The sequence below is a fragment of the Oncorhynchus kisutch genome, linkage group LG20, assembly GCF_002021735.2.
Source record: "Oncorhynchus kisutch isolate 150728-3 linkage group LG20, Okis_V2, whole genome shotgun sequence".
NCBI lineage: Eukaryota > Metazoa > Chordata > Actinopteri > Salmoniformes > Salmonidae > Oncorhynchus > Oncorhynchus kisutch.
In genome coordinates this window covers 41,532,657-41,545,696 of record NC_034193.2, presented here as the reverse complement: position 1 = coordinate 41,545,696, position 13,040 = coordinate 41,532,657, and the positions used below count along the sequence as shown (strand labels likewise).

Here is a 13,040-nt window from a genome sequence, read left to right as displayed (position 1 = left end):
CAGTCACAGTGGTCAGGTATTCTGCCACTGTGTACTCTCTGTTTAGGGCCAAATAGCGTTCTAGTTTGCGCCGTTTTTTGTTAACTTGACACATTGGAAATAATTATCTTTTTGTTTTCTCATGACTTGGTTGGGTCTAATTGTGTTGCTGCCCCAGGACCAGCTTGCTTAGGGGACTCTTCTCCAGGTTCATCTCTCTGTAGGTTTCGTTCTCCCACTTCAACTTTACCATTTCTTTGCAGCCTCTGGCCAACATTTAATTGCAGACAAAAGTAAAACACATACCAAGCTAAACATCTAATTATGTATAACTTGAGACCTGTTATTGACACAATTATTTATTATCATGGAATTTCTGGTCCATATGGCAAATGTAAACATTACATTTCTTGGTAATTTCAATTAAATACAAAGGCATTATTTCAGGTTTGACAGTATTTATTTCCATTTTGACAAAGCAATATACAAGCACCAAATAAGTTGTGAACATTAAAGCAGCCACACATATATTTACAATGACACAATGATTCGTCAGGTCTAAAATGGGGAGCATTGTAACATTTCCCACCCATAAGATATTACAAATAAGACTGAAGTGCATACCATTGTACAGTGCTAGATAACTCTGTTCAATCAGGGGATTCCATTTTTACAAAAATGACATCTTGCTGAACAGTCCAGGATAAAGCGCATTCAATTGTGACCATTTCTGTTTTTTCATTAATGAACTATTGAGCTGCTCAAGCCACACTCCTCTCTTTCCATACTGTTACTCCTCCCTTTCATCTGCCTTTAGAGTAGGTCCTTTGAAATAGTGAATACCGTACTATCAACCAGCTTCCTTTCCTTGTTCTATGTCATTGTCCTCACTGATTCAAATGCACCGAATAGGTCAAATAACTCGTAAAGCTAACATTTCTGAATAAAATCTGTGTACTTTCTGCAAATGCCATAAAGTTAATTTACGGCAGTGGAAGAAGTATAATGTAGTTATAGTGGGTTAGTCATAGTAGGGAAGTTCTGTAACCATGTACACAAATGGATGCATTGTTGTAAAAACTGGCTCCGCCCACGTAGCAATATTCAAGTAAGTATGTTGACCTTGCCAACAGATAGGGAAGTGAAAGTGAGTACTTTCTCCGATCTTCCACATCTGTCAGGACAATAAAATGAATAGGGAATAGGAAAGGAAGCACTATACATTATACAGCCAATAGGGTATACAGTACATCCCTTTTACATCTCAGTCCACACTTCCTACTACCTCTGAACTCTATCTATCCTATCTGCCCTCCAGTGCCTTGTCTCGGGCGATGACGGCCTCATCAAACTTGATCATGAGAGTGGTGCCCTTGTGCCAGTGCACCGTGACCTTGGCGGGGAAGCCGCTGTGTGTTAGAATGGCCTCCACCACGCCCCCGGTGAAAGCGGCACAGTTGAGCGTGCTGTTCTCTTTGGGCACCGAGATGAAGGCGTTGATCAGGGGCTCTTTCTCAATGATATAGTAGGTCTTGTCATCGTCGTTGGCCTGCTCCAGCTTGTCCGCTTCCTTGCCGAACAGGGCCCTCCACACCGACACCTGGGGAATCGAGCGGGAACAGAAGACAGAGAAAGGTGAAGGTTTGTTTGTGTTTATGCTTATGTCAGAGGCCAGGTCTGTTGAAGTGGAGGTCAAGTCGCTGCTACAGCCAAGAGCCATGTATACTGAGGCTATATTTGTGTTACATTATAGCCTAATGGTAGTATAATGTCAAACATTGGTTGTTATTACACTAATGAAAAAGTCTAGTATGTGAATCTCAGTTCTCTTGGTCATACCTTGATGAAGAGCAGTATGTTCAACACTTTGGTTTCCCTTTTTCCATTCTTCTCTCTCAACACCAGCACATCCAACAGGCTGGCCCCCACGCCTTGACCCAAGTCTGCCAAGCGTGCCTGCAGCTCGGACACAGAGTACACCCGACTCTGGCAGTATTGCACCATTTCAGAGAAGAGCAGGGCGAATGCGCTCACGCTGACCTCAGTCTTGGGTCTGGTGAGTGAGCGCTCTAGAATCGCAGACTTGCCCCTGGTGAAGCGAGTCTCCATTTTCTACACGGGAAAGTGAGGAGAGTGAGTGATGCTGGTGTATAATAAAATATCTGCGCATGAATGTTGGTGCTTTCAAGACAACTGGGAACTCTGCAAAAAACGAGGTCAAATCATGACATAAGTGATCTTCAGGTCTTAACTCCAGAAGGATGCCCGAGTTGGATGACAGTTCAAATGATTTTTCCCAGTCATCCATTTCAACACACCAGCAAACGTGCTACTACGGTTAGATACTCTTGAACAGAATATGAATAAAAACAAGGATTATTTCGTTCAATGAGCACACATTGTGGAAAGGTGACTCTAAAACATGCACAAAGAAGAAATAAACATAGCAAATACTATAATAAAATGATTCAAATGAATCTTTCTCACCAATTTCTGTTCTTAACAGAACAATTGTCAAACAACACGTTTTACTTCCTGTTCCGGGGGATACGTCACAGTGACGGATTACGATATTAATGTTGAAATACTTCCGTTTAAACATTATGGTATTGATACAATTATTTTTAATATTACAGTTTTCATAAATCATTATTTTAAATAGATTTTTTTAAACCTATACAAACGATTAAAAAAATAGCTAATTATCATCCAGTAGAGGCCACTATTGTCCCATTTATCTACTGGTAATGGATGTTTTTCTTAATGTCACAAAAGGAAAATTAACATAGGGGCCAAAATTCAACTCATACATTGAGAACAAAAGGGTTGGGGATGGGAAAAAAACACAAAACAAACAGACATTGGCTGCTATTCTCAATGCAGTAGTCACTCAAGTGTAATAGACTTTGTTCCCCTTTACTCCCAACCACCAAAACCTCATAAGCCAATGAACACCACCTGCCATGGGACACTAATGTCATGACTCAGGAACGTTACTGTCATCTGAAAAAGCATACATGCACTGATTATAGTGTCTGCCTACTAGATTGGCTTGTTTTTTGGGAATTTGTTTTTTGGGGAATTTGAAAGTGTAATTTCCAGTAAGGTTACTGGGCTTCCCTGACATTGACGGTAAACAGACCGCCCCTCTCCTCTATGCATCGTGGAACACATTTACCAGACTTCACCATCTGTGTGTGTCTGTGTATATGTGTGTGTAATTACATCCATATGTGTGAAAGGTGGATGTAATCGATGTATATAATGGAAATAATACTGTGATGGCTAATACAAACCAGCATAACTTCAGCACTTCTCTTGTCCCTTTAAGCCTGATCTCATCACAAAAAAGGGCCTTATTTGTTTTCTGATGACAAACTTTGACTTTGGGTAAGAACCAATCAACATTTGGAGAGTTATTTCATCTATTGGGACACCACATTACAAACACATTAATTCCCCGAAGTGGGAAGTGAAACCAGCTTTAGGTACTTGATACAAAGCCTTATTGAGCACCTGGACATTCTGCTTGTGGTTTGTCATGAGTGGTTGTGGTTTGTCATAACAGAACATTGGACTGTAAGAGATAAGAAGTTTACAACTCTCATCGGCAGCCTGGGTTGACCTTGTCTGGGGATTGTTTGTGGGTTTTAGTTTAGCCTCTGGATCTGGTGTGATACAGCTGCACTCAGAATGACTACAGTGATTCTATGGCTCTTCATTGTGGCTGGAACGTGCTACAGCATTCTCTGTTCAGGCAGCCTGTGTTAATGGACTGAAATTACAGTACATGTTCATTTGGGTTAATATGTCTGAAAGTATGGCTGCCATACTGTGTTTCCCGTACACATCTTCATTGGCAACATATGCTTCTATCGTTAAACTGAGAGCTCAATTGAACAGACAAAGTCACTAGTATTTAATGGTGTACGAAACATTAAATACACCAAGATAGTATGAATGAAGCCCCAGGTGACTGTTTGCACTGAGCCAGTTGTAGCATGAACGAAAAACATTTGTTTTAGTTTCAGAGGACCACCTGCGGGACATGGACCGTTTCATCAGTGCCGTTGATCAGGCTGAGGACTCTAACCCAGACCTGTCCCCACTAGCCCTGGTGAGGACCCACTCACCCTGCACCTCCTGGGGGCCTCCAACAACATCAGCCACACCCACACTTCCGTGTTTGACACTACTCTCTTTGGCTTCTTCGACAAAGCCATCCACCGTTTTGTGACGGACTGTGGTGAGGAGAGAGGGGTCATTCTGACCCAAGATGGCACCACAGTGGCCATTGCTCCCATGCTTCTAGGCATCGAGGTCGTTCTGAAAGCTAAGCTGGAGGGCACACTTCCTCTGGGCATGTTTCCTCTCACCTTGGCCAAAAACCTAGGGTTGTTGTTCCTTAGCCTCCAGGACTTTCCACCCGCTCAGCGTCTGGGGCTGGACGTCTGCTGGGACAAAAGTGACCCACTCCAGGGTGTTCCAGCTGTCGCGGGTGCCCACCCATCCAAGGGGGAATTGAGGGGTCCATCTTGGGCATGGATCTTGCCACCCTGGCTCCCTCTGAACAGCCTAGTAAACTCAGCAAGGTGCTGAAGGGTTACTACAACCATGTCCCGGAGGGGCAAGACCTGGGGATTGTATCCAGCCACATCGGCCCCAAGCGCAGGGAGATTGCCCAAGCCCTGATGGGCACCCTGGACAACCAGAGGCAGGTGATGGAGACCCTATACCTGGTGTGGAGGCTGGAGGACAATCAGTGGATAGCCAAGGATACAGGGGTGGAAAAAGCAGTGAGAGACAGAAGGCTGGAATTTGTCCACGGGTACTGGGGTGGGTCTCAGGATGGGGGAGAGGGAATCATTTACCCCTGTAATTATGAAATTGTAGGTGATTAATGGCTATTCATTTGAAGTCTACAGAAAATTGGCCTGTAAATATGAAGAGTATATAGGTGACCTTTGACCCCCTCATCCATTCGCAGATATTAACAAACCTTTTATACTAAGCTTCATAGATGGAGACAAGTGTCCTGTACAATTACTGAAGCAGTCATATCATAGTGTAATGAACACGATTGGAGACAGAGAGCTGGTTTCAAGCGCAGGGCGCAGCAGGTGTTTCTTTGTAAAGGACCACAGGAGGAGGCTGGGTCCACGGGCATGCAGAAGGTCATACACAGGGGGTCCAAAAAGGCAACAGTACAGGCAGGGAAAAGGCTAGTTACGTCGTCCGGGAGATCAGGCAATAGGTAGATAACAGGAAATCCGATAGGCTAAAGTACAGGCAGGGAACAGGCAAAAGGCGTCGTTAGTGAGGCAGGCAAAAACTATGAGGATTAAATTACGGGAAAAACAGAGCTCCGAACAGAAGTATGTCACAAAACAAACACCTCACAATGATGGGGTGCAAAGAACTAAATAGTGTGTGATAATGACAAACAGGTGTGTGAACAGGTGATCAGAATTCAGGTGATTGGGATCTGGAGTGAGCTGCGTTCACGGGGATCCACGTGTTTGAAAGTGTGAGCTGGAAGCAGACATTACACATAGCAAATCTTGACATGATGTTACACGGTATAACTTGAAGCAATATGTAATGACAAGACTCTATAACAGGAATCAGGGTTGTGAGATCATTTGTTTTATCACTCTAACTCCTAAATGTATGTCCCCCTCAGCTTTGTGGTGGGTTCTGACGGGTACATCTACCAGGGGCGAGGCTGGCATCACCTTGGCACCCACACCAGGGGACAGATCTCTTAAGGTTACGGCGTGGCATTCATTGGCAACTACTCCTCCTCTCTGCCACGCCCTGGATCTGGTGCACCAACACCTGGCCAAGTGTGCAGTGGACGGCGGGGGCCTGCAGGCCAACTTCACCCTCCACGGGCACCGGCAGCTGGTGGACACCTCCTGTCTAGGAGATGCACTCTACTCAGAGATCAGGGGCTGGGAGCACTTTGGGGTGAGAGACTGTTCAGTATTATAGGCTACTATACTGTTAGTCAATGTCAAATGTATCCGTTTAAACACAATCAAAAAGGGCATCACAGTTGCGCCAGAACACTATTCAGTCACAATACAATTGTGCCCTTTTTCATAAATTAGACATTAGTGATAAACACCAACATTAAGCTGTTTGTGCACTGTTGATATTGATGCTGCGGACACGTTTTCATCCGGTGTTATCTTGACCACTCATTACAGCAATCTTTTACAGGAAACCAGCTCATCAAAAAAGGACCAATGAAGGATACAAGCATGTAAAAAGCAGTGTGGAATAAAACCAGTTTTGTCAAAATGTTTCATCGGATTGTATCGGATTGTATCAATTTGTTATGTCCATGATAATAGTGTGTTTTAGAGTTATAACAGTGTATAACACTCACCCTTATGGGTGTCACTGCTTCACATTACAGTATTGTAACACAACAGAGAGACATGCACACTGAACCACATTATTAGAGCAACATGTAAAGTGTTGGTCGCCATGTTTCATGAGCTGAAATAAAATATCCCAGAGATTTTCCATACGCACAAAAAAACATATTTCTCTCCAATATTGTGCAGAAATGTGTTTACATTCCTGTTAGTGAGCATTTCTCCTTTGCCGAGATAATCCATCCACCTGACCGGTGTGGCATTTCAAGAAGCTGTTTAAACAGCATGATCATTACACAGGTGCACCTTGTCCTTGGGACAATAAAAAGCAACTCTAAAATGTGCAATTTTGTCACACAACAAAATACCGCACATGTCTCAAGTTGAGGGAGTGTGTGATTGGCATGCTGACTGCAGGAATGTCCACTAGAGCTGTTGTCAGATAATTGAATGTAAATGTATCTACCATAAGCCACCTCCAACGTCGTTTTAGAGAATTTGGCAGTGCGTCAATAGGCCTCACGACTGCAGACCACATGTAACCACGCCAGCCCAGGACCTCCACCTCTGACTTCTTCCCCTGTGGGATCGTCTGAGACCAGCCACCCGGACAGCTAATGAAACTGAGCAGTATTTCTGTCTGTAATAAAGCCCCTTTGTGGGGGAAAAACTCATTCTGATTGGTCGGGCCTGGCTCCCCAGTGGGCGGGCCTATGCACAGTCATGTGAAATCCATAGATTAGGGCCTAATTTTTTTTATTTCAATTGACTGATTTCCTTATATGAACTTATAACTCGGTAAAATCGTTGAAATTGTAGCATGTTGCATTTCTATTTGTGATTAGTAAAGCTGCATCTGTCGAGAGAGAGAGAGAGACAGTGACACCCAGTGGCATAGGAATGACTCCTGTCACCAAGGCTACAAGAGGATCCAGGATGGATGTGTTCCACAATTAAATTACTGTAAACATCGCATTTAACACAAAACTAACACCCGTTTTAGCGGGCGTAGGGAGACAATTGGCCCTATTGGAATACATTGAAACTGTTTTGGCTAATGAATTATACAACTTGGCTATCTGTCCAATTCGTGAAAAACATATTGATCAGGTTGTGAGAGCGAAATGTTTAACAGGTGTGTAAGTTCATATTAATTAAACATTTGTTAAATAGGCCTAAATCCTCCATTTCAATCAAATGTTTGTAAACTCAACGCATTGAACATTATTTGGAATATTCTTATTAATTTCATTATTGTAATAATGAATATTTTGTAATGTTATTTATTTTCTTCATCAGCATGGGTTGACAATCATGGCATATTTGTTCAGTCAAAAATGATTTAGCTATTTTCATACACTTTCAATGTATTACAAGTACAGTATAATGTTAAATATCAACACTGGTCATTGTTGATACCTAAGCATACTGTAAATCGTATTGATTCACAAGGTAATTAATTTAATATAGCCTACTTTAAATAACCTGTTGTCTTATATTTTCTAAGCGATTTTTTTAATCAACAGATTTTAATGCTGTATTGCATGTTTTATGTATTTCTCTAACCCTTGTGTATGCGAATTGCCAATGCCAATAAAGCATCATAAATTACGTTTATTTTTCAAGCGACATCGCGTAAAAAATGTTAGAGGATCTGTATTCATTAGGGAGAAATAGGATTGGCCCGTGGCACATAATACAACAGGATAAATAAATGTGCTCGGAAATGTACGCACGCTGTGCGCAATAAGGAACCTAGATTATAATTCTGTCCGTCACAATGTCCAATAACATACATTTTAATTCCTAATTCTATGTGTATTATTCAAGAGTTTTAAATTATTCGCAATCACAACCCACCGACAGTATATCGATAGCAAACGCGAATTCTTCATTCAAGTCGATCAAAAAAAATCATATATTTTTTCCTGTTCTCAGTAAGGTGTTCCCATAATGAAAAGGCCCGATATTGCACGCATTCGACATTTTAGAAAAATAACCTTACTTGGATCATATCGAATCTATTAGCTTCACAACCACTTTATCGATCATCTAAGATGACTTGCTTCGTCATCATAATTAAGGTCTCATTAATCTCATCTGCACTTTCACTGTTTATATTGCATGTTGCTCTTCTATGGAAGGTATAATGTATATTCTTCCCATTTAGCTAACTTTTTCCAGCATTAATTTGAAGAAGACAGATGTACTGCTGTAGACATCTGGTATTGGGTTATGTGCTCAGTAACCCTCGCTCTTTCTGCAGAGCTCTGGCCAACAAAAATAAATGATCAAAAAGGCCTCTGTCACTCTCCATGGAGGAGCAGTTAGTTTGTGGAATGAACCAATTCACATCACTCTCTGCTCGCCACATTCTAACTGGTTTTGTCACTAATTGAAGACTCTATTGCAGAAAATACTCAAAAGGCAATTATGTGCGCTGAGACCAATGAAGGCCTGGCTCCTGGCAGGGAAAAACGTCTTCTTGGAGTGAGTGTAGTGTTCTCAGACTCGTTTTTTGAATTCTACAAAACGTTAACCTCAATTAAGTATATTACATCATTACACAAGGCTAAATGATAACCTGAATGTATCAAAAATATATTCGATGACAGCAATAGTTTGATAGTGTAGACAGACATAGTCTGATACATTTCCGTATTCACATGAAGGTGTGAGACAGAGATATGGAAGAGATGGAGGAAGGTCTGTGTAGCTGAATTGGTGAGGACTATATAGAGCAAACAGTACACCCACTGTAAAGCACTTAAGATATCAGCAAGCTCATTGTTGTACCCAAAGAGAAAAACAGTAGCTATCAGTTCAAATGAATAATTTCCCCCATCATTTCAATGATGGACCAGTGTCCAGTCTCACCTGATACATCAACAGTCTGTTATGTTGTTACATAGACTTGGGATGCAAAGAGGGGCCTGGAATTACAGGAGACAGTTCTCTTGGTCAGTTGCCAGAGAGTTCAGGATGAATTAAGGATGTCCGATGTCATCGTGGACACGGCGCCCAACGGAGCCATCCAGCTTCTGAAAGAGAAATGTTGGAAGTTGACCTTCTTGCATCTAAATGATGAGACATGCCGGGCCAATGAGGTAAGACATACGAGCCATCTGCAATGCCAATATTGTTTCTTTGATTAAAATGTCAAGCATCTTTGTCATTTCTGTGTATGATATGGTGTTCGACGTTGGTCAATATTACATAGGAGTTACCATCAACTTTGGATGTATTTGGTGTGTTGTCTTTGTGAAATAGCTATAAGATAGTTTTGTATCTCTCTGTCCATTTACAGCTCTCTGAGACCTCTTCAGAACAAACTCTAATTGACGAGAAAAGTCCAAAAACCAAGTGCCCGGGCCAGTGTCGCTGGGGCTGCTGACATTGACAACACCAATGAGGAGGCTTCAGAGGAGTCTCCGAATAACAATGTGGTGGACGTTCAGGCTGAGCCACTGGACCTGGTCAGTGTGGAGAAAGAGGCTGCTGGAGATGGAAATGTCCTCAGCAAGGTGGTGAAGCCCAAAGGATGAAGGAGGGCTGCCAAGATCAGCTAACCCCCAAAATCTATGATATGATTGCGGAACTATCAAAGGTAAGGAACAAGAAGCCTGTTTCGTAAATGAAAGGTCAAGTGTCTTTGCTAGTTGTGTGTATCAGAGTTGTCTCAAACTAGACAATATTATAAATAAGCTGCTATAATCTTTGACTTTGGATGTCTGTGGTATGTTTTGTGAAAAAGGACAGATATGTTTTGTTCTTACTCTTTCATTGCTCTGCATTGTCTGCTTAGTCCTATTTCGGATCCACTGAGAGCATTCCTGAGATGTGTAGCAGAGGTCCTGAGGTGTGCAGCAGAGGTCCCGAGGTGACCAGCAGAGGTCCTGAGGTGTGCAGCAGAGGTCCTGAGGTGACCAGCAGAGGTCCTGAGGTGACCAGCAGAGGTCCTGAGGTGACCAGCAGAGGTTCTGAGGTGACCAGCAGAGGTCCTGAGGTGACCAGCAGAGGTCCTGAGGTGACCAGCAGAGGTCCTGAGGTGACCAGCAGAGGACCACGGGTCTGCAGTAGAGGTCCAAACGTGTGTGGTGGAGTGCCTTAAGTGTCAAATGCAGTGGGAGAGGTGTCAAGTGACACAAAGAAGACAGAGGCTACTGGAGACCTTCTGAACACTGGGAATGGACTGAGAAAGGTGGTGCAGCTATCCACCGAGAGCTATCCTGAGGTGTGCAATGGAGAGGCTGAGCTGTGTAGTGGTTCTGAGGTGTGTAGTGGAGTGCCTGGGGTGTGCAGTGGAGGGCCTGTGGGTTGCAGTGGAGTGCCTGGGGGTTGCAGTGGAGTGCCTGAGGTGTCAAACGCAGTGGGAGAGGTGTCCAGTGACACAAAGATGACAGAGGCTGCTGAAGACCTTCAGGACACTTCAGGAAAATGTCCTCAGCAAGGTGGTGAACCCCAAAGGGCGGCTGAAGTAGGACTGGGAAGATCAGCTGGCCAGAGACTTCAATGATATGATTGCAAAACTCCCAAAGGTAAGGAACAAGAGGCCTGTTTTGTAAATGAAAGGTCAATCGTCTTCGTCAGTGGGGTGTATCAGGGCTGTCTCAAACTGGACAATATTATAAATGAGCTACTATAATCTTTGTTTTTCTTACTCTTTCATTACTGCATTGTCTATTTAGTCCTATTTCGGGTCCATTGAGAGCCTTCCTGAGGTGTGCAGCAGAGGTCATGAGGCGTCAAACGCAGTGGAAGAGGTGTGCAGTGACACAATGAAGATAGAGGCTACTGGAAATCTTCTGAAAACTGGAAATGGCCTAAGCAAGGTGGTGCTCCTATCCACTGAGAGCCATCCTGAGGTGTGCATTAGAGTGTATCAGGGTTGTCTCAAACTGGATAATATTACAAAGTAGCTACTATAATCTTTGACTTTGAATGTCTGTGGTATGTTTTGTGAAACAGCTAAAGGACAGATGTGTTCTTCTTACTCTTTCACTGCTCTGCATTGTCTGTTTAGTCCTATTTTGGATCCAACGAGAGCCTTCCTGAGGTGTGCAGCGGAGTGCCCGAGGTGTCGAACGCAGTGGCACAAAGAAGCAGAAGAAAAATGGCGTTCTACGATTCCTCCGACGTGTGTGGAAGTTCTTCACATGCACCAACAGCCTCCCCAAAGAGGAGTGACTGAAGCACACACAACTCCGGGCCACACTTTGTCTCAGCGACTGAATTTCTCCACCATCTCCCCCTTTCCTTCTAACAGACTATTTTTAATTATAAAAAATAAAGGGGATTTGAACCACAACAAAAAAATCAGTTTAGGACTTTTTTCCCATATAACTTTGTAATGTTTGAAATAACATTTTTACTAGTTAATTATCCAGACTATTAAGCTGTTTGAGAAGTACTTATTAAGTGCGTATTACTGCATTACACACTAGTAAATATGTACAACATTTTGTTTGTGGTTGAATGGCTCTACTGTGGGCTATTTTCCTCATCAAAACCAAATCAAAACTTTACTTACATAGCACATTTCTTACAGATGATGCATTTCAAAGTGCTTAGCAAATAAAATAAAAAAAGGTTAGAAATATAGAAATGAGACCAATTAAAATAGTAAAACGATAACAGTGGACATGAGACTAATGCATTAAAATACATGAAAATAAATAAGATATACACAATGGGCTAAAATAGACAGGACTAAGCAAAAGCACTGCTAAAAAGTAGCTCTTCAAAATGTCTATCGTTTCTGAGGCCATCAGAACCTCCGGCAGGCTGTTCCAAAGGCCAGGACCACAGTGGCCGAAGGCAGCCTCACCAAACGTTTTGGTTCTCACCTTTGGAACAACTGAAAGACCCATGTCAGAGGTTCTGAGGTACCGACCAGCCACATACAGTATCTTAAAAGCATGTTAGACATGTATTCAGATGCAGGGCCACATAGTGTGTTTAAAATCAATTATAAAACTACAGGCAACCAATGCAGGTTGTCACGTTCTGACCTTAGTTCTTTTGTTTTGTCTTTGTTTTAGTATGGTCAGGGCGTGAGTTGGGGTGGGTTGTCTTTGTTTGTTTTTCTATGAGTTGGTATTTCTGTGGTTGGCCTGGTATGGTTCTCAATCAGAGGCAGCTGTCAATCGTTGTCCCTGATTGAGAACCATACTTAGGTAGCCTGTTTTCACCCTTGATTTGCGGGTGATTATTTTCCTGTGTCTGTGAGTTCCACGCGGAACTGTTTCGGGTTTTGTTATTTCACGTCGTTATTTTGTATTTTTCTGTGTTCTATTAAAAGTATCATGAACACGTACCACGCTGCGCATTGGTCCTCCGATCCTTCCTACTGCTCCTCGTCAGAGGAGGAAGAAGGACTTTAAAATAGGTGTTACAGTATTTCAATTATATCTCCTGACGACAGTTCAGTTGTATTGGTGTAATAGTGCCCTCCAGTGTTTCTGAGTAAAGGTTTAGATGCATTATGCTTGTAGTGGTGGGGCTTTGACAAAGCTATTGGAAGTTGCTAGTATGTCTTCTAAGTCAGTTTTAGGTTGCATAAGGAGACAGTTCAAAGAGAATCCACAACTCTAAGGAGAACACTTTGAAAATGGTTCTCTGATCTGGCACTGATCAGAGAGAACTGTAATGTGGAACCCCGTTTTCATCTATCCA

At 42.7% G+C, this 13,040-nt stretch overlaps 1 protein-coding gene across 2 annotated transcripts; it reads right to left on the bottom strand.

The window, feature by feature from the left end:
- Positions 1–420: 420 nt before the first annotated feature.
- trappc5 (trafficking protein particle complex subunit 5) lies at positions 421–9,401 on the bottom strand. 2 transcript variants are annotated; one of them, XM_031799004.1, is made up of 3 exons: positions 9,243–9,401; positions 1,819–2,091; positions 421–1,579 (listed from the first exon to the last, which is right to left on the bottom strand). In XM_031799004.1, exons 1-3 carry the CDS (start codon positions 9,249–9,251, stop codon positions 1,283–1,285), a joined length of 579 nt encoding a protein of 192 aa, XP_031654864.1. In that variant the 5' UTR covers positions 9,252–9,401; the 3' UTR covers positions 421–1,282. The 2 variants fall into 2 exon arrangements, with proteins under 2 accessions (XP_031654864.1, XP_020309999.1); XM_020454410.2 differs by lacking the exon at positions 9,243–9,401 and adding an exon at positions 2,467–2,528.
- Between the last annotated feature and the right edge of the window lie 3,639 nt (positions 9,402–13,040).

Bases quoted from the DNA above. Each gene is read 5' to 3' on its own strand.
- trappc5 (XM_031799004.1), bottom strand. The intron at 1,580-1,818 runs GTATGACCAAGA...TCGATTCCCCAG, and splicing joins ACATACTGCTCTTCATCAAG to GTGTCGGTGTGGAGGGCCCT.